We start from the raw sequence: 20823 nt of genomic DNA on the forward strand, positions 1-20823 counted from the left end.
ACGGGTTCTTGACCTTAGGCGTGGCAGGGGGCAGAGCAACAAATCTGGGAAGACACACACTGGTCCTCATGATGCTAAAGAGTCTAGAGTAGTCATGCTCCCTGAAGACACTGTAGCTTCACCTTGGCAGGGAAAAAAGCAAAGGAAGCCCTCTGACCACAGGCAAAAGAGGTCCACGGAGCCCCTGAGCAGGAAGCTGCCTCCTGTACCACCCTCTGACACTTCTGACCCAACCCTGAACCCAGAACATCTGCAGAGAACAAGGAATTTTACAAAGAGTTTGATTTTATTGATATTTAAATATATTAAATATTTCACTGAAATACATGGTACACCCCCCACCCTCACTCCCACAGTGGTTACATTATAAAACCAAAGTCCATGGGCCTCCCATGCACTGACTCCCCTATCAACTGGTGAGGAAGGGGGCAGTGGTAGTTGGGGGAAGGGCATGGCGGGCACTGTGGTACAGGGAGCCAAGGTGTGGACAGGCCCCTCGCCCTGGCAAGAAGGAGAGACAAGTCACCTAAGACTGAGGTCTTCCACTCTGGTCTCCTTACACACTCACCCCGACCCTAGGGCTCCACACAGTCCCTTCCTATCCAAAGATATGGCTGAGGGAAGGGGAGCTGATTTTCCGTCCGGACCAGGTAGGCTTTTCCCCTCCTCCTGCCTTGACTAATGAAATGCCTGATGGTTCACTCGGTGGATGCATGAAGATCCCCCAAGGCAGGCTGTACAAGCCAGAAATCAGGCCTTTGCAAGGAGCCAGAGTCAGCAGGCATGAGGAAGGGCAGAGTGCCACCTGCCCCTTCAACTCCCAACTCTCTCTCCTCTGCCTCTCTAACTGCCTCCAAGACAAAGCAGTCTTCAAGCAAAATTCAGGCTAATGCCTCTGGTTTAAATAGGGACAAACAGAGAAACCAAGGCACCAGTTAATGCAGGCCAGAGGCAAGGAGGTTGCGGAAAAGGGGTAAAAGGCAGGCAGGGATAGGAAGGGAATCCCTCCAGCCAGCCCTTGCAGGCTTCACGGGGATAGGGGAGCCAGAAATGTGCTAGACTCAAGCTGAAGGCTGAGGAAGGCCCAAGTTTCAGGGTTGCCTGCCCCATCCCCTAGTACCAGTACCTGGGTGCTCAGAGGGATCCTATGCTATCCCAGTCCCAGTGCATAGAGTCCCAGGACACCAGACGGGGAACCCAGAAAATTCCTGAGCCCAGACAGTTCAAGTGCATGGAGCACTGGGGCTGAAGCAGGTGCTTAGGCCCCTGCCCTAGGCAGGGAGACAGTCATGCTGCACACGCGGCCCCCAAATGGCACTTAGGGATTTGGCACAAAAAGGACTCCTCTCCCCAGGGCTCCTCTCTTGCTACTGTGCCCCATCCCACTCCTGTGCAACCTAGGCATTTCCCCATCCTCTGAAATGGGAAACCCTGACTGATTCCCAGAAGACAGAGGCCCAAAGGAGAGAGGCAACCCAGGGTGGAGAGCCGAGGAGCAGGAGCACGAGGACACACACAGGCCTGGGAAACACATACGTGAAGCCAACATGCCCGCACGTTACACAGACACACAGGACCTCCCCACTACCAGAGACTTGGGAGGACGAGCTTGGGATAAGGGTCATCTTCCTCCATGCCCTGACCCTTCTCTATTTGGCAACAGAAGGGGTAGAGATGCTCCACTCCACTGCCAGCAGACAGCAAGAGAGCACTGGGGCAGAGTGACCTAACTCTGACCCCATTGGGGCCCTCAGATCAGAGTCTGGCCCCACCCTGTTCCCTGGTCAGCCTGCTGTTTTGGCACCTGCAGGTGACCTTTCAGCTCCTGATCTTTTGACATCCCTACACACGTGCTTGCTCTCTACTGGGCATTTTCACAGTACCAATGAGGCCAGATGCCCCTTTCCCTGGAGCTGTGCGGGAACTGGGGCTAAATCCAAGCTGTCGAAAGTCCCTTTGTTCCCCTTTGGGGACAGATCACGGGACTAGGATTTGGCAAATGGAAACATTCCCCTGATATATGGACAGAGCTAGTTCCCTAGAGCATCTCCCTCCTCTTCCCTGTGCAGAGAAGGGAGACCTGGCTGGGGCTGGGGGCACCCAGGACCAGTGCTGGGGGTGCAGGCACAGTGAAGGCAAGCATGGGACAGGCACTGTGAAGCCTGCGCCAGTCTTTGTACAAAATGTTCCCAGGAAAAAGGGAAAGAAAGGGCCCAGCCCTGAGTCTGCTGCCCAGACAGACAAGGAAATGTAAGCAAGGCAAGCTACCATTGTAATTTCTCAGGTCTGCTGCTGCCCTATCCCCTGCTCCCAAAAGCTGGAAGGAAGGAGAGGGAACAGCCCTACCCCAGTAAAAAGAGAAAGTCACTTGCGTAATCCTCTTGGTATCCCCTCATTCACCAGCCTGAGGGCAGACAAACATGGTCCATGCACAGCCTGCTGAGGTTTTGCCTTCTGTGGTCACCAGGGTCTGAGCCCCTGCCACAGTTCCACCCAGCGAGCACAGAGTCCACTCAAATGCCCACCTTGGTCCCTTCTGCTGAATTTGTAGCTGGGCCCTGCTAACTGCTGGGGCCCCCATTGAGGAAGTAGGTGGTCATCTCCCCCTTGCCCTTCACCTTGACCACCCCTCGACATTCCAGCTGGTAGCCCTTGGCAGCTAGAACCTGGTACAGGTCCGTGGTCACCTGAGGGGAGGAGGGGAGCCCATTTAGCCCAGGATCCTTCCTGCTATACTTGCAGGGGCCCAGGGCTTCTTTAGTCATGCCAGCTCCCCTCCCCAACCCTCACCCCACCAACCACAGAACATTGCTACTCTACCCGTCCTAGCTGACTGCACAGGGGCCTGCGGAAGCCCTCCAGACCCATATCCCTCCCAGCCTCTGCTCATATCCACCTCACCTGGATTCGGTCAGGGACCCCCGTGCTATCCATACGGCTAGAGACATTCACTGTGTTCCCCCAGATGTCATACTGCGGCTTCCGAGCCCCAATGACGCCTGCCACGACTGGGCCCATGTTCAGCCCTGGGATGGGGACAGCAAGAAACTCAGACCAGTGGATGTTACAGGGCCAGCCCAGGGGGTCATCCTACCTCCTGGCACCTTTAGAAGGACCCAGAGAAGAAAGTGGTAAAGGGACAAGTGTCCTGATTGCAAAGAATGGAAGATCTGGGCATGTGAGCTAAGGAGCTTCCCTGAGTCAAGACAGTCATGCTGTAACAGTCACTAATCTACTGAATGCTCCCTTAGGGCCAACCACTGTGGTCAGCATTTTCCATTATTTCATTCTCTCAACAGCCCTATGAGGTAGTTATCATTATCCCCATTTTACAGATGAGCTAAGTGAAGCTTAGAGAGGTTAGGTGACTTGCTAAAGAAGTATGTGAAACAGCCAGAATTCAACCAGTCTGACTCCAGAACACATGCTATTAACCACACCTCTCACCCACCACTTCATATGACAGGAAGTACATCTTATCAGACTGGCCATAGGTAAGGGCACAGGTCCTGGAATTTAGATTAACCTGGTTTCAAATCCAAGTTCAGCCACCAACTAGCTGTTTGACCTTGGCTGAATTATTTAATCTTTCTGAGTCAGTCTCTTTATCTGTAAAAGGGGATAATAATGTGAGGATTAAAATGTGCTCAGAAATGTCTAGGAAAAGTGCCAAGTACACAGTAGGCCCTCAATAAATGATCTCTGATAACATCAGATGATATAGGAGGTAGGAGAAAGGGAAACCCTGCAGGAGCCCTCATGGGGTGTCTTTAAAGCTGCCCCCAGCCCTCTCCCTGGGCTCCACCCGGAAACAGTCCTGGGAAAACCTGCGGGGCAGCCAAGCCCTCACCGATCTTCATCTGGAAGTTGTTGAAGGAGTGCTCATTGATGTGCTTCATCTGCTCCATGAGCCTCATGGCATAGTCCGCAAGCGCAGTGATGTGGGAGCGGCCTGCCTGATCATAGGTGCTGGCGTTCAGCCCAGAGGCAGCCATGTAAGTGCTACCAATTGTCTTGATCTTCTCCAGCTGCCGGAACCGCTCCTCGCTGATGATCTGAACAGCACAGGGAGACCTGGCTGTCAAGGCAAAGAGGCCAAACCCCCCTGTCCCGGTGTTCATTTCGTGCCCCCTCTTGGCCCTTCCCACTTCCCTGTCTGAACACTCCCCTCCTGTAGGTGAGTAAGCCCCGTTCTTGGCTGCTGCTCTCAGCACAGGACTGAGGAGCTAGGAAAACAGGCCTCCTTCACTGGGCAGAACTGCAGGCCAGGACTTGAGCACACAGCTTCAAGTCAACTTCGACAGCTCACAAACTCCAGACCCACAGAAGGGATATTAGGCATCAATTATTCCAACCCTCACCTCTTGGGAAACTGAGTCCCAGAGTGAAGAAGTGACTTCCATGGAGAAGAGTGAACACCCCATTCCTGACCTGGGTATTTGGCCCACTTCCTCACATTTTGCCTCTATTTTATCTATTAGGGGACCATCTTTCTTTCTTGGCCTCATGGGGCCCTGTGCACGGATTACTGCCGTCTTCAATGACACCCACCTGGTCTCTCTCCTGCCCCCTCCACAGAACCTTTCTCACGTCCTTCTTTGCACCCCAACCAGCTGATCCTGCTCCACCAGGACTGACCTCCTTGCTGCCTCAGATACCTTCGCAGGCCTCTGTCCCTACCTTCGCTGTACCTACCCTCACCCCTACCCCTGACATCTCTGGGTCCCATCAATTCTCCCTTCTAGTACCACCCACCCCCTCCCATCCTTGTCGTCTTATCCAGAGTTTTCCCCACTCCCCAGGTCCCCAAGACCCCTCACTCTCTGCCAGCATCGGCAGCCTGGACAAGTACCTCATCGAAGTCTGCGATGATCTCATTGAGCAGCCGCAGGCACTCGACACCCTCATTGTTTGCCTCCAGCTCCACGTAGAACTCAGAGAAGTTGGCAATGGAAGCAAACATGACGGCCACACACTCACAGGACTGATAGTAGAGCTCATCATTCCGGCGCTCCCGGGCCAGGAAGTGGGCAGCCACGTCCTTGGGCAGAATGTTATGCAGCAGCCTCCGGTTGTATGCCTGGAGCTCCTCCATCTCCTCCTTCTCCCCTGTTGCCTGTGGACACCACACCCAACACCCATTGCCCAACAATCACAAGGGGGTGGTGCCAGCAGCCCATGCCTAGAGCTAGGCATCAGAGGGAATCACATGGAAGAGGAAAGGCAAGGACAGATGATGCCTGAAGAACAGGTGAGGGGGGCAGGGGCAGGATGAGGCCGGGCAGAAGGGGTGAGCAGGGAGGAGGCGCGGAGCCAGGGTGGGCTTGGGGTAGCCCGAGCCTTGGCCAGCTAACAAGACACACTTCTGCCTTGGCAGAGGCTCTGCAGGATCCTCCTCCTCCCCAAGAGGCCCACACAGTCACCTGCAGTTTCCAGAGGAAGTCCAGGCGAGCAGTGGATTCCACCTGCTGGGCATGCAGATACAGCGCCAGCGCAAACACCAGCAGTATCACAGGGGTCATATATTTGAGTGCCACCCTCCCTGCAGCTGGGCTGAGGGTAAGCAGAGGCAAGCTCAGCGTCTGAAGGAGGCATCTGGCAGCCCTACCCATCACTGCCCAGAATGTTCACTCACCAGTCCAGCCCATCGAAGGTCCCATTGGATAAAGCCCTGGCAGGAAGATACAAGAGACAAAGTCACCAGTTCCTCCTGGGTGCTGGGTGGGGACATGGGAAGGGAGGTGGACACTGCATTTACTGAGCACATGCCATAAATCAGGCACTGGTCTAGGGGTTTTGCCTATATTAACTCATTAAAAGTAGAGGTTAAGAGCGGGTTTCACTTCTGGCTCCTCTACTTACCAGCTATGTGACCTGGAATTGCCTAACTCTCTAAGCTGCAATTTCCTCATCAATAAAAGAGGGATCAGATCTAAATAATGCAGGCAAAAGGCTTAGCACAGTGCTGGCATGCAGTAAGCCTTCAACAAGTGTCAGTGACTACAAATCTTTACAACTTTGTGACCCACGTGGCAGTGCCATTTGAGGAAATTGAGGCTCTGAGAAGGTAACTCACCCATCTAAGGTCACACAGCCAACAAGCAGCAGAGCAGACATCAGAGGCTTTTTCTACCTGACCAAGCTATGGCCGCATATCACAAGGGGTGGGGTTTTGCAGAGGAAAAGCCAGGGTGGTGTCCCAGGCAAAACCCTTAAGCAGGAGACAGAGGTTTGGTTTCTAGCCAGGGCTCTGCCACCAAGCAGCTGGGTGACACACAGTTGGTTAAGAAAGGGGATATGAAGGCACCACACAGATGCTAGAGGGAATTTTCTCCTCACTGTCTAGCCTAAAGGCCTGGGGATCTCCCAGGACTGGGGGCTTCTTGGAGAGACTGTTTGGTGTCATGTGCTGGGGGCTCCTCCACTGCCTCCTTCCCCCACAGGTGAGAACTGAGTGTCGGCATTCCAGGGGCACAAGGGGCCTGGGCACCAGGTGGGGATGACAGGAGGCTCCTGGGGCATTAATGGGACTGAGGATAAACTCACAAGCCATGGACACCAAGCAGCAGGTCATAGTTGTCGAAGATGGTAGCTGGGGGACCCAACAGCAGCAGCGCCAAATAGACGAGCCCCAGGGCAAAGACCATGGCCAGCTTCCCAATGCTGCTGATGTGCAGGAAGACAGAGCTGGCCAGGAGACTCAACAGCATGTTCCCGATGAAGTACTGGGGGTGATAGCAGAGCAGTGTTGGGTGGAGGCAGCAGCCACGGCGCCCCTGTGCAGGCAAAGCCTGCACTCCCCTGCCTGGCCTCAGCTCCCCTCCACAGCCTCAAACCCAAACCTCCTTCACCCTCCACAGCCAGCCCCCCACACACCAGGGCCCCTGCTGCTCCTAGAGTCAGGTATCCAGTGAGATCCTGGGTCCCCAGTGCCCATCACGAAGCCTGGCACAGAGGAGCCAATATACTGATCAGGAGCCCCCGTCCCCGCCTGTGCCCTGCTCGGACACCTCGGGGAAGCTGCAGGTGGGTGCGGTGCCCTCACACAGGGGAGCATCCAGGCCCAGAGAGTAATTGAGCTGCTGCAGGTGGCAGGCAGTGATGATGGCCGGCGTTAAATTCAGCATCCGGGCTGCGCAGGTCCGTAAGGGGGTGTGGTTACAGGTGAACTGCAAAAGTTGGGGGAGGTATGTCGGGGTGACCAAGAAGAGGAGGGATCACAAGGGCCATGCCCAGGTGCCTTAAACTCCAGAGGCTAAAGTTCTCACTCAGGAAGGACAGCAGGTGGGGCGGGTGAGGAGGAGGGGGACCTGGAAGTAACCTAACCCCCTCCTTTAGGATAACAAGCTCCCTGAGGGCCGAAAACATGTCTTATTCCTCTCTACCCCCAGCACCCAGAGCAGTGCTTAGCACAGAGGAGGGACGGAAGAATTTCCACTGGACTTTTACCATGTTGGCGATGGCAGAGGTGAACACAAGCAGGACCGAAAAGATGCCAACGGCGGTGCTGTGTGCCCGGGAGCGGACGATGCTGCGGGACAGGCGTTGCAGGGCCATGGGGAAGAGCTGCAGGGAGGCAGAGGCTGAGGACTGGAGGCTTTCAAGCCAACCAGGGATGGAGTCCAATGGGGGAGGCGCGGTCCTCTTCTCCCTCTCCCAATGTGGTCCCCACCCTGGCCCAGCCTGTGCTCCCCACCAGCCTTGGAGGGACCCCAACATACAGAGCCACAGGAGTATACGGCACAGGTCAGCACTGTGATCAGCAACAGCAGAAAGATGCTGGCATAGATCCCAAGCAGGAGGGTTGAGCTGGGGCAAAAGAGGGCCAGGAAAAACGTCATTCTGGAAGACCTGGGTGTCCTTGTCCCACTCCCCAGAGGGGCAGGAGGCAGGCTCCAGGGGCTGTGGACTTGCCTGGGTAGTTAGGAAGGGGTGGAGGGAAGAGAGCTGAGCAAGGGACAGGGCTCTCACCGTGGGAAGACTAGGAGCTGGATGAAACAGATGAAGCAGAAGACCAGCAGGGCACAGGCCACATAGGCTCCAAAGCGGGGGTCCACCTTCCTCGAGTACTGAGGGAGAGGAGGCTGGGCTGGGCAGTAGGCTCTGCCCTGCGGGAGGCGAGCACCATCAGGTGCCTCAAGTGGGGCTGGCCCAGTTGATAGGAATCCCCACCCTGCCCTGTGGTCACATCCTCACTCCCCAGAAAACCCCTCAGACTTTCCCGCCAGGCCCTTCCCTCCTCCCCCAGACCTTGTCCTTCTGCCTTTGCATCCCCCAAACCTTCTTTTCAAGATCCTCTCTCTGGAAGGTGAGCAAAAACCGGCGCACATGGTCCTTGCGCAGTTGGTCAATGCTACGGGCATCAATGGCACGGCCCAGGAACTCATCTACCTCATCCTCGGGGTTCAGGGCATCTTGGGCACCCCGGCTGAGGGCAGGGGGCATGACTTCACCAGGTGCATGAGCATTGCCATGTGAAAAGCAATGAGAAGGGAGGGCGTGGGCAGCACCCAAAGGAGGGAATGTGAGCTGAGTGTGGGGCACCTGCTCCCCATGACACATCTAGGATCCAGGAAGGAGGGGACTTTGGCAACCCACAGCCCAGTCCCAGGGTATAAGGGCCTTCTCCCTCCTCAATGATCTGACTTACTTGTCTTTGCTGGAATCATCAATGCCCTGGAGGAGGGGACAGAGTGTGCAAGTGAGGTGATGGGCAGACCCCCCCTTCACCTCTACAAGCCCTTCCCCATCCCAACACTGCGCTGAGGGCTCCTCCCCATAGTTTGGGACCCCTGGCACGGAATCATCCCTCCTACCCCAATATGGAAAGCCAAACATGGAGATGGTGGCCACACACAGAAGGCAGAAGAGGGAAGGAGACAAAGAGTGCTGGGATGTAAGGCCCAGGTCCTGGTGCTGCAGGTCCTCACCATCTGGCGGAAAGCCTTAGAGTCCTTGGTCCGGGAGAAGGCACGGTCGGGTACCCAGCGTGGCATCAGTCCCTCCATGGAGTTGGCCCGTGTCCGCTGCAGCTTAGCCAGCATGGCCTTCTCCTCTTTCTGTGAGGGTAGCACAGGCTCAGAAGAGCGGCCCAGACCCTCTGCCCACTCCCCCCACTTGCTCTTCTCCCTTCCTGGCCCTGCCGCACCCCACCCCGGCCTGACCCGTTTCTGGCTGGCTCCCAGGATGAGGAAGGTCTCAGTGTGCTGCTCCTTGAGGTATGCATTGCGCTCGCCACCGCGGCCTGGCTCCACTTCGTAGTCCCCATTCAGGTACTGCAGTGTGGCCCGAGTGATGTGGATGCGGCTGTGCGCAGACAGGGAGGTGAGACCCAGGCTCTCCCACCTTACTCCCATCCCTCACCACCCGGGCCCCACACTCACCCGGCCCGGCCCCCCGCCTCCATGTGGTTGGCCAGAGTCACATCATTGGACCACACATCAAACTGCCATTTCCGCAGACCAAGGACGCCGCAGTGCACACGCCCACTGTGGATGCCCACACGCATGTTCACATTCACACCCGTCACCTCACGAACCAGCCTGGGAGGAGGCAGCTCCGGCTCAGCTCCTGGAACAGTCTTCCCCACCCCCAGCTCAGAGCCCAGGCCCTCAATCCCCTTGGAGCCAAGAGGGCAAGGACAGACCCAGACACAGGGCACAGGAGCACAGCCTTGGCTGGACATGGGCAGAAGCTTGCATAGGGCTCAAGGACCAATTTGAGAACTGTGTTTGCCAGCAAGGGCCCAGGAGCATCTTGTGGAGCTGAACCAGGAAAGGAGGAATCGCTGTTCTCCCCTCAGCCCTGCTGAGCTGGTGTTCTCCCCAGCCCCAGTGCCCCCGCCACAGCTTTCCCTACCCCCCCCACCCAGCTGGCTGGAGTTAAGAAAAATCCATTAACCTCCCTGGCAATGGATCTCAAAGACAGACAAACAGCTAAGACGGAGGAAAAGTCCTGAGGACATATGAGAGGGGAGGAGCAGGCCAGGGCACCCTCAGTTCCGGGAAGCCTGAGAGGGGCACTGCTTACGAGATGGCCTCAATCATGTCCACCCCCATCTCCACACAGCAGTGGGCATGGTCTGCCCGGGCCTCCGGCAGCCCTGACACACAGTAGTAGCAGTCCCCTAAGATCTTGATCCTCAGGCAGTGATTTTCCTAAAGGAGAAGTAGAGGGAGAGTTACCTTTGCTCTCTTCTTGCCCACCCGACCTACCTGGCACACCACCCTCGCTGCAGACCCCTTCTGCCCCATCCCCACAGGCTGCGCCACGAGGCTGTGCTCTCACTAAGGCCAGCCCTCCCCAAGCCCCAGCACCCTCACCGCAGCCAGCTTGTCAAACCGGGCAAAGAGCTCGTTCAGGGTCATGACCAGCTCCTGAGCAGTGCACTGCGATGCCAGGCTGGTGAAGCCTTCAATGTCCGCAAACAGGATGCTGTGAAAGATGGCAGAAGATGCAAGGGCCCTCAGAAAGTCCCAGGTCCCCCGACCTGTCCTGCAAGCCTCCCACTCCCAGCCTACCTGACATTGTCGTGCTTCTGGATGTAGATTTTGTGGAACATCATGTCTTCTTTCTTTGTGTTGATGTCTTCTTTCATCTCCATGGCAACGTGCTGGGGCAATACCGACAGCAGCAGCCGCTCCTAGGCCAGTAGTTCCAACAGGGTGCCACTATTTTCTTGATCTCACACTTTCATACCTTCTGGTCCCTCCACACCCCCAGAGCCCACCCAGACCTGTCTGGAGACCTGTGCTTCCCTGCTGGACCTCCCCAGTCAGAACCACAGCAACATATATCCCAGCCCTCTCTGACCACTTCCCATTCAGCTCCTCAGATGTGCTCCCATCCACTCCCTCCCACCTGGAACAGGGCAGGAAGCCCAGTGTCCTAGGGCCTGTGTTATGCACCATTGGGGGGCCTTGCACACTTATTCCACAAAGTTGTACAAAGCGGCAGATCTAGTCTGCGAGTTACTTGGGGGTGAGGTCAGGGAGGCCCTAGCCACAGAGGGCAGCCCCACCTGCTGCCGATTCTCGTGCTGCAGGTGCAACCGGGCCTGGATGTAACCACGGGTCTCCTGAAAGGCCTGGCGCTGAGACACCTCAGCTGGGTAGTGTGTGCAGATACCAATGACATTGGTGCAGAGGAACAGCAGCATGTTGGCACCGAGCTGCAGGAGGGTGGCAGAGGCAGATAGGTGACCACACACATGCATGCACACACCTCCCACAGGCACACCTTGCCAGGATCTCTATAGTTGCACTCCTTTGGGAAGGAAACTGGCATCCTGTGCCCTGTCTGTCCCACCCCCACAACTGCAATAGTCTCTCCTGTTCTCCACAGGACGCCAGCCCCCTGCCTAGAGCACTCCATAGCTAGAAGTGAGATTTTTTTTGCAGCTCCTGGGAGCAGAAGCACTAACCAGGGCCAGGTAGGTCATGGAGCTGGGCCCAGCACACTATGATTCCTGCCCCACCATTATCCAAACAAAAGGCAAAAGGCAAATCCTTCTGCCCGTGGCTCTCCTGCCAGGACAATCCCTGGAAACCTGAGCACTACATCCTCTTGGGAGTGCCCAGGACAAGTCACCTCATCTCTCTAGACCTGTTTCTTCATCTAGAACCTAGAGAGGGAAAAGAAGCAGCTCTCTGAAGGCCCTCTGTACCCTCACATAATTTCACATAATAATAATAACAGTAATAATAATTATAGTTATTATTATTACTGGAGCTAATCTGTTGGCTATCTACAAAGTGCCTGGATTCTTTAGGAGCCTTCTATATGGTAACTAATGGGTTTCTTACAACTCTTTGAAGTAGGTAACACTATCTCATTTAAAAGGATAGGGGACTAGGGCACAGAGAAGCCAAGTAACTTGCCCAAGATCACACAGCTGGCAGTGGCTGGTGTGGGACTTGAGTGCAGGACAGTCAGACTGTGAAGCCTGTGACCTGCCTTACTGCATAATGCATCCAGGTTTCCAATATTCCCGTTCACTCCACTCACCCAGGCTCTTGAGGCTCAGCCTCAGAGCCCAGGCATGGGAGTCATCCATTCTACTGACTCGAAGAACCCTTCCTAACTGGGATGGGCTGCTGCCACGACCAGCCACGCCCAACAATTGGCCCAGCCAGGCCCCATACCCTTGGACTCTGATCCCAAGATGTTCAGCCACCAATCATCAGCAGCAGAACTGACTAGAGAGCAAGTCTACATTGAAGCCGGCCTCAATGTTTCTGGAAACACAGGGGTTAACCTGGCACTTGTGGCTCCACCCGTGTTGGCTCTGGTAAGGCTCTGGTTTGGGGAGAAGGGAGGGAAAGAGCACCAACCGGAAACCAGGAATTCTGGGCTCTGCCCAGAAGCAGAACTGCAGTCCTGCAAACTTGGGTGGGTCACTTAATCTCCAGGACCTCAGTATCATTTTTCTAAGGTAAAATGGAGGTGTGGGTCCAGAACCCCACAAGCCATGTCTAGCTCTGACCCTCGAGGATTGACCTCCCAGTTTCCTTCTCAGGTCAGCAGCTGGGGTGAAGAAAGGGGCACACTGTCTCCCTCAGGGGTTCTAAGAATAGCCCCCAGTGGGGGAGAAGGAAGGGGGGCAAACCAGGCAACTTCCCTTCCTGGCCCCAGGAGCCCAAGAGGAAAATGTGAGTCATGGTAGAGGGAAGGAGAAGGGGGACAAGAGGGACAAGAGACTGAAATAGATCTGTTCACAGACCCTTATCCAACTATGAGAAAAAACAGATGCCAGGGCACCAGAGGGGACTCCAGGCTGGACCAGGGTCCCTGGATGAAACTGCTCAGTGGGTCTGAATACGTGGTCGGAGGAGAATGAAGGCTCTTTCCAGCGAGTGTGAACAGGGCTGGATCCGGGAAGGAGCTACCCAAAGAGCTCAGAAAGGAGGCCACAGCCCCACCCCATCCAGTAACCCATAGGCGGACTTGGTGCAAGGAATCGTTCTCACCTCAGAGTAGGGGTATGGGCAACCCTGGCCCCAAGGACGGGCACAGGGGCATGGGCAACTTTCTCCACCCAGCCCCCCAAGAATGTGCCTCCCAAGACCCACTGCATGAGGATGCAGCCAGGTGCCCCTCAGGAGGTAGGAGGTTGGCACGGCCCTGACCTCCATGAGGCTGTGCCTCCCTAATCAAGTCCTAGGCCTGGCTCTGGGCACCATGTCAGCTGACAGCAGGGAAGAGACACCCACCCACCTCTGGCCAATCAGAGAGGATGAGGAGTAGGGAGGCACTACCTCCAAGCTCCTCCTTTCCCACGAGGGCAGTGCAACCCTGAAGCCCAGTGTGATGTCTACCCTGGCAATAAGCAGGGGCCCAGCAGAGGCAGAAGGACCCTGGCCCTTTAAGAGGTCTGACAGTGCCTTGTGGGCACATGCTCCACAAACAAACGGCTATAAAGTTACTTTTAAAAAGGTACATTCTGTTCCAGAGCATGGGCTGTCGGGCTGGGCGGGAAAGGGCATCATGCCAGGGCACCCAGCTTCTCACCCTGGGAGCCCCAGGCAACTTCCTTTTTGTGGATGGGTTTGGGGGGCTACAGGCCACAAGCTCTGGGCAAGGCAGAGGCTGATGCCCGCAAACCTTGAACAAGACAGAAAACAGCACCCTCTAAATCAGGGTGCCAGTGGCGGGATCATGAGGTGTGTCGGCTGAGGGACTGTGCCTACAAGCAGCCCCTGGAGGATCAGCTGGGCAAGACACCGTAGTCTCTGCTCCCTGGTCAGGAGGCTGACCGAGAAGACCGACCACATCCCTGTGAAAGGGACTTTCTGGAAGACCTTTCCCTGGGTACCATCCCCTGCGGCACTCCCCACACCTCCCAGCCCCCAGGTGGGAAGCTGCCCTGTCAGGTTCTGCTCCAAGCTGAGAGAGGGTGGGGCCCTAACAGCAACATCATGAGGTAGATACTATTTTTAACCCAGTTTTACAGACTGGGAAACTAAGGCTGGGAGAGGCAAGTTTGGTTGTCTGAGATCTCAGAGAGAAGAAGGCAGGCCATTGGACAACCAGGTCCGCCTGCAGCCAAAGCCTTCATTTCTCACCCATCACGGTGCTGGCAAGCCCTACCTCACACAGCACTCAGATCCTGAAGGCAGTAGCCAGCACCCAGCAGAGAACTTCAAGGCCAGGCTGCCAGACACTGATGCTCAGCAGGGGAAGGTGGGGATGAGATCAGGCCCTAATACCCTCTCTTCTACAGTCCAACCCCATTCACAAGTGGCCTTGGTCCAGCAGAGACAACTCCGCCCTTGCTAACTCCACCCAAAACCTGCTTGATCCCTCCAAATCACCACTTAGAGCTGCTTCTCAGGGATGGTACAGAGCCTGAGTTGCAGGGGTCAATTTGAGGCCAAAGATGCCAAGACCTGGACTAGCCCACACTGCCCTCTCAGCCCTGCCCCCACCCCAGGCTAAAGATCACATTCCCACCTCTAGCCCTACATTATGTCTCTTCAGGCTACACTATCTCAAGGGCCTCAGGACAAAGCTACAGACTGTGGCCCACAGTGACAGAGGACAGGCTTGGGTCCGGGAGCCCTCCCTGCCCTCAGCGGTGCTCTCTGCCCCAGATCCCAAATGGAGGCTGGCCCCCTGAAACTTGACCTCCCACCACTTGCCCCTCCTCCCAGATAGAGCCAGACATTCCTGCAGGGCTATCCACCTATGGCTCAGCCTCCCTCAGGACCAGACTTCTCATTCCCTGCCTGGTGCCCTCAATTCCTCCCTGACCACCCACCTGCTTCCAGAGGAAGGCATCCCCCCGGTTGAGTTGCCAGGCCAAGATCAGGTGCAAGGTGGAGAGGCCCAGTCCACTGAAGACAGCTGCCCGCATGCGGATGGGTAGGAGCGTGTAGGTGATGTAGACAAAGAACACAGGGCACCAGAGGCCAACAGAGGGGCTGTGGGGGTTGGCTGCCAGGGCACCCCCGACCTGCACAGCCGCAAGGATGCCCAGGACCACGTAGCTCACCACCCACATGGAGTCCTGGCGGAAGCTGTGTCGGTTACAAATCACCATGAGTGCCACGAAGAGGGCCGCAGCACAAGCCAGCAGGGCCACGTAGGCCGGCTGAGGGAGAGCAGGCGCAGCATGAAAGGCCAGAAGCACTGCCATTAGCAGCACGAGCACCGCCATCAGCAGCGTCAGGCTGCTCTGGTTCATTTGGAAGAAGTACCGCTGGTACAGGCGCTCCAGCTTGGCTGAGCGGAACTGCTTGGATTGGAATACCCGCGCCAGACGGCGCCAGCAGGATCGCCTGCTCCTGGGTGCCACATCAGGTGCCACCTCAGCTGCCCCGACAGCCGCCGTTGCCTCAGTGTCCTCAAAGCCCAGAGCCACTGCCCGCAGCCCCAGCTCCGTGCTCTTGCCCGGGCCACCCCTCCGCGTGAAGGCCTCGTTCTGCCACAGGCACCGAGGGGGAGCTGCAGGGGTGGGGCTAGGTGGCTGTGCATCCCGGAGGCAGCTCATGTAGCGGGGTGTGCAGAAGCCACTGGTCCGAGGGCCACGGCGCAGACGCTTCTGCCCATTGCGTTCACCCCAGGCTGTTTTCCGTTCATCCACTTTGGGGACCAGGAGGCCACCAAACCATGACATGCTGCTAGGAAGAAAGGAACGAGCTGGAATTAATACCACCATCACCACCTGCCAACACCAGTTATGTTAGTATTAACAGAGCACTTCCCATCACCAAGCTAAGCTCTTCGGCCACTTCATTCTCATACACTTATGGAGAAAGACAACAGTATCCCCACTCTACAGGTGAGGAAACTGCAACAGGGGTGGGTGAAGTAATTTGCTCAAGATCAAGCAGCCACACAGGTGAAGGATCAAGATTCTAATCCGATCTGTCTACTCCAAAGCAGTCCACTTAAACATCCCCCTCTTCTCTAAAAAGCACTGATTTCTTGGTGGTGACAAACTCAGATGCCTTGTCAATGAGCAGAAGCACCCAGGGTTCAGGAGATCTGGGAGGGAGGGACTAGAGAGTGCACAGCCTGATCCTGGGGACAAGCTCCACCCACACCAGGGACAGGAAGACTTGTCCCTGGATTCCCAGTGGAGCCTCATCTTTGGATTTTTCAACAGAAGCTGAAAAAAAACTTAGATTTTAATGTGACATCTCCTGACTTCTTAATGTTGGCAAGTAATTCACTTTTTTCAACACCATGAGCCAAAGAAACCACATCTATGGAATGAATTCAGCCTGTAAACTGCCAGTTGGGGACCTCTGTACAAAAGAGAATCTCCACACCCTTCCGCACCACACTCACATGCACACTACGCATAAGCTAAATTCAACTTCTGCCTCAGGTCACAGCTTAATGTGATTTCCTCAGGGAAGAGGTCCGGCTCCCCCATCTGGACTCAGTCTGGTCCCCTGCTTAGCCCCTGTATGGTCCCTCCAGAGTACTTACCACAGTTACTAAACTGTCTCTTGTTCAATTGTATCACCACCCCTCTGACTATAAACTTTGTGAGGCAGAGATTCTGTCTGTTTTGCTCAGTGCCTTATCCCCAGCACCCAGTACTGAGCCCAGCTCACAGCAAGGACTCAATAAATGTATGTCAACAAGATAGAAAGCAATCAAGCTCAAGGGTACTGGCACAGAGCAGCTAAGATGAAATAAAAAGCTGATCGTGACAGTCCTCTCTGGTTCTTGCTCTTTCTCACTGCAGCCCCGTCCTATGAGCCTCTTTGCTGCTCGCCAACACTGTGCACAGGCCAGCCTGGGACCTTGGTGCCCACTGTTCCTTCTGCTCGGAACGGGAGCACCTCTGGGTCACAATTCGAATGTCCCCTTATCACCCAGTCCTTCCCTGACCACTCTGAAAATAGCAACCCCCTTTCCTGGCGTTCCCTATCACTGTTACCAGCTTTATGCCTTATTTTTCTCCACAGCTCTTATCAGCAACTGCCATTCTATATCGTTTTCTTGTTCGTTCATTGTGTCTCTCCTGACTGGAATGTCAACCTCATGAGGGCAAGGACTTGGGCCTGTTTTGCTCACTGCTGTATCTGCAGAGTCTAAATAAATGTTCGTTGAGTGGATGATGAGTGGATGGATGGAAAAAATACACCTGTGCACTTTGTGCTTTAAACTTTTCAAGGTCCTTTCACATGTCTAATTCCATCGGATCTTCACCAAAAACATGTGAAGCTGCTCATGTGGCCACCTGGGGCACAGGACAGATTTGACAGGAGAAAACAAAAAAACGAACTGAGGTCCATGGCAGTTTTATATGGCTGGCCCCAGTTACAGAGATCATGCTTAACCACATCAGCCCTAGATCTCAGGTCTCCTAGAAGGAAGTGTCCGGAAGTAGGGTGGGAGGAGTCCATGACAACACCCTCAATGCATCTGTGAGCTGAGCCAGCGCTGGAGAAAGTGCGGATGAGGATGAGAGCTCTCTCATCCACGGATACCTGTGTGTCCGCCAGGGCCACACTCCTCCATGCCCACAGGGAGCGGACTTAAACCTTCAGACAGCAGTGCTGACATCTGTACTCACTAGGGGACACGGGGAGAGTATTCAGCACTTGCCCCAGGTGGCCACAAGACCAGACACTCAACCAAGACAAGTGGCGCTCCAAGCTGACACCCAGGGGTGCACAAAGCAGAAGGCAGGCTGGGGTCCTCTGCACACAGGAAGCCCCCATCCCTGGTTCACTCTCAGCCCAGTACTCTGGGTATTCCTTCTCCTCTATCCCACAGGGCAGCATGCCCTTCAACTCCTTAACATCACCAACAGCCCCATCTAGAGGGACAGATTAGAAATCCAAGGCTTTTGGTCAGGCTGACATTTGCAAGAGGTCACCAAAGAAAGCCTGGCTTTTCAAAATACTTCATTAGAAGTATGATCTTTGGAGCAAAACCCAGGTTTCAAACCTTAGTGTGATTATTCGCTAGCTATATAGCCTTGGAGAAGTTACTTAACCTCCATGTGTCAGTTTCTTCATCTGTAAAATGCTAAGCTGTGAGGAAAGAACCTAACAGTACCTGTCACTTCATACACACTCGATAATTATGAGTTCTTCTCCCCACCCTACACCATTTTGAATCCAGGACTCTGCCAGTGTCCGAGAGATGGAGACAGGGAAGTCATGAGCAAGAATACACATCTCCCCAGCCAGACGCCTGGTGCAATCAGTCCCTGTGTCCCCGGCGGTCAGTCCCCACAGCTGCTGGAGACAAAGCCCAGAGTGAGCAGGTTCCCCCCTCAATGACATTTTGCTGCAGCCTCCTCCCACTCACCAGTCCCCTGCCCTGTGCTTACTCCCTCCCTACCCCCAACACTGGCCCAGACCTCTGTTCCCAAAGGACCTTTTTCTGGCCACGTTCCCAGCCCCTGGAAGCATACCCAAGCATCTGGCTCATATGCACAGAGGAAGGGTCAGCCACTGTCCAGGGGAACACATAACAACCCCAAGAACACTCTGACCCCACCAGGGGATAGCTTCAGAGCTCTGTAATTGTCCAACTGCAACCATCCCACCTGGAACTCCACTCCAGGAACTGCCTGCACTCCTGGCACCCCATACCAGACTGGAATGGCAGGGAACAGGGGAGGTCACTGTTCAAAACCACAAAATTTCCCTATATGGTCCCCAAACCTCCTCATCCAAGAACCCAGCACTATGAGCCACAGACCACCTCCTCTTCCCCAGAGACAGGGCTCCTGAGCCTGTGCTGCGCACACCCTCCTCCTCCAGGGTCATGGTCTCCTCCATTCACTACTCCAGACACCACCAGCTCCCAAAGCCGGAAGCATGTCCATTCAGACTGGAAGAAGGAGGCCCTGTGCCTCCTGACCTCAAGTCCCTCCCAAAACCTGACCCTCCAGCCTGAGACCCAGAGTCTGAAGCAAGCCAAGGCCGGGCCCCAAGGATGGCTCTGCCTGCTCCCTCGCCCAAACCCTCTTCCGGGCTACCTCCATCCATCCTGTCTCCAGCGCCCCTCTGCCCTTGCCTTCCTTGGCAAAAGGAGGCTCCCGGGGATATAAAACAACTTTAGAAAGTTCAAGGCAGAAGGCACTGCCCTGGCAGAGCCCTTCGGTGCCAGCACCGCCCACCATGCTGGGACTTGGGCCTCAATCCCAGATGTAGAGGAGCGCCCTCAGGCCACGGCTGTGGAAGTCCATCGGGGCCTCCCTGCTTCCCCAGGCCTTGGTGTCCCTCCAGGCAGAGGGCTCCCACCTCCACCTCCAACCCCACAAACCCCACTGGGATCCTGTACCTCACAGGGGCACTCTGGTGAGGGGAAGGCATGGGGAGAGTCCTCACTGACTGATTTCACCTCGGTTTCTCATCAGGCCCCACAGCCTGTTCTGCATAAAGTCTGTGCCCCCAGCCCACCCCGCGAGGGCCTAAACACCACCCCTTTCATTCCCGTGGTTTGAAGTAAGGGGCCGGGAGGGGCACTCTGCAAAGGGCTGCCTCCCCTTCCCCAGCCACGCTCACACGCACCTCCAAAGCGGAGGCTCACCCCACAGCCCCCGCACAGACCTCAGGGCAGCCCCTCCCCCAGCACATGCCTTTCGCCTGATCGAAGGAGCCAGGAACTCGCCCGGGCGGAGGGTGAGGCAGGGTGGCATGCGGCACCGGGTGAGGGCGGGGAGCTCGGAGTCCTTGCTTCCCCATCTCCCTGACCTCCAGCCCCCACGGCCGCAGGCGCCCCCCAGGCCGTACGGGGCCCACCCATCCCAGGCTCCCGCTCCCCCACCGAAAAACTCTCGGGGGCCGCGCGGGAGTCTTCAAGTCGCACCGCCCGAGCGCCCAGCGCCGCCGCTTCCCCGACACCGGCCCGCGCGGTCTCACCTGCCGGCCGGGGTCGGCGCCTCCCCCGGGTCCCCGCCCCGCCGCCCCCGCGGGCTCCGGCCGGCCGGCCGGCCGCGCCGCGGTCCTGCTGGGTGCCCGCGCGTCCCGGCCGTCCCTCCCGCCGCCCGCGGCCCGTCCGGCCCTCGCCCCCTCCCTTGTTGTCCAGCGCAGCCGCCCTCTACCCCGGATCCAGAAGTCCCCTCCCCGCCGGCTCCCGGACTCCCCGCCTTAAAGGCACAAGCTCCTTTTGTCTGGGCACCCCCCTCCCCCTCCGCCTCCCGAGAAGCCGGGCCGGGCGGCCCACTCCCCTTCCCGGGAACGGGGCACGGGTCGGGGAGACCAAAGAATGGGACCCTCCCTCCGCGCACACCCCTCCCCCCAGGCCGCTCCCTCCCTCAGTCCAGGGCAAACAAGTGGCTACTGTTCTGGGATCAAGACCCCGGCGGGAGGGGGGCGTCCTGCCGGCGGCCTCTGGCCCCCCACCCGCGTGCCGCATCCTGCTGCAGTCTCCGCCCGCCCTCCCCGGGGGTCCCCCAGCGCACCCGCACACGGGCTCGCTCTCACAGCGACCGCCCCCCTCCCCGCACACGGAGGGTCAGCTTCCTTCCGGTCAGAGACCCTAGGGTCTGAGCCGGCGCCCAGCGCCCACTCCTCACTGCCCCCAGCCCCAGCCCCCACCCTGCCATTCCCTCCAGGCTTGCCCCGGCCCTGCTCCTCCCTCCCGCGGGAACTCAGTTTAATAATTAATTAAGATTTCATTCCACAAGGCGCCAGGTGTTTGTAGCCTGCTTCTCCGCACCACTTTTCTCCTCCCCCGCAACCCTCTGGGGCACCCAGAGCCCAGAAAGGAGACTAGGAAGGGGCAGTCTCCTGTTGCCCACTGGCCCCACTCCATCTGGGGAGCTCGTCGCCTGCACCTGCCGCGGAGCAGACTCCCCGTCCACCTTCTACGCAGAGAGTTGTGCTTCTCTGTTGGAGGTTTGGT

The 20823-nt window shown here is 56.7% G+C and overlaps 1 protein-coding gene across 6 annotated transcripts; it reads right to left on the bottom strand.

Annotated features, from left to right (window-relative positions):
* Nucleotides 1–267: 267 nt before the first annotated feature.
* On the bottom strand, nt 268–19984 carry ADCY6 (adenylate cyclase 6). Of its 6 annotated transcripts, none has more exons than XM_036891789.2 (22): nt 19839–19984; nt 14759–15617; nt 11021–11170; nt 10521–10642; nt 10323–10434; nt 10030–10157; nt 9384–9542; nt 9165–9306; nt 8931–9059; nt 8651–8676; nt 8281–8428; nt 7972–8108; nt 7722–7809; nt 7450–7566; nt 7011–7169; nt 6547–6725; nt 5636–5671; nt 5424–5553; nt 4853–5116; nt 3851–4055; nt 2902–3026; nt 268–2687 (listed from the first exon to the last, which is right to left on the bottom strand). In XM_036891789.2, the coding sequence occupies exons 2-22, from the start codon at nt 15614–15616 to the stop codon at nt 2562–2564; spliced, it is 3540 nt and encodes a 1179-aa protein (XP_036747684.2). In that variant the 5' UTR covers nt 15617; nt 19839–19984; the 3' UTR covers nt 268–2561. The 6 variants fall into 6 exon arrangements, with proteins under 6 accessions (XP_036747684.2, XP_036747693.2, XP_036747649.2 ...); XM_036891798.2 differs by having other exon boundaries at nt 14759–15620; nt 19839–19965; XM_036891754.2 differs by lacking the exon at nt 19839–19984 and adding an exon at nt 19556–19781.
* Nucleotides 19985–20823: the final 839 nt, after the last annotated feature.

The sequence above is a fragment of the Manis pentadactyla genome, chromosome 10 (assembly GCF_030020395.1).
Source record: "Manis pentadactyla isolate mManPen7 chromosome 10, mManPen7.hap1, whole genome shotgun sequence".
NCBI classification, from domain to species: domain Eukaryota; kingdom Metazoa; phylum Chordata; class Mammalia; order Pholidota; family Manidae; genus Manis; species Manis pentadactyla.

Coding starts and splice junctions, on each gene's coding strand:
- ADCY6 (XM_036891754.2), bottom strand. CDS start 19,722: ATGGGTGGGCCCCGTACGGCCTGGGGGGCGCCTGCGGCCGTGGGGGCT. Junction 7,810..7,971: donor CAGCTCCTAGTCTTCCCACG/GTGAGAGCCCTG, acceptor CTTTTGCCCCAG/CTCAACCCTCCTGCTTGGGA. Junction 2,688..2,901: donor GGGTCCCTGACCGAATCCAG/GTGAGGTGGATA, acceptor TCCTCCCCTCAG/GTGACCACGGACCTGTACCA.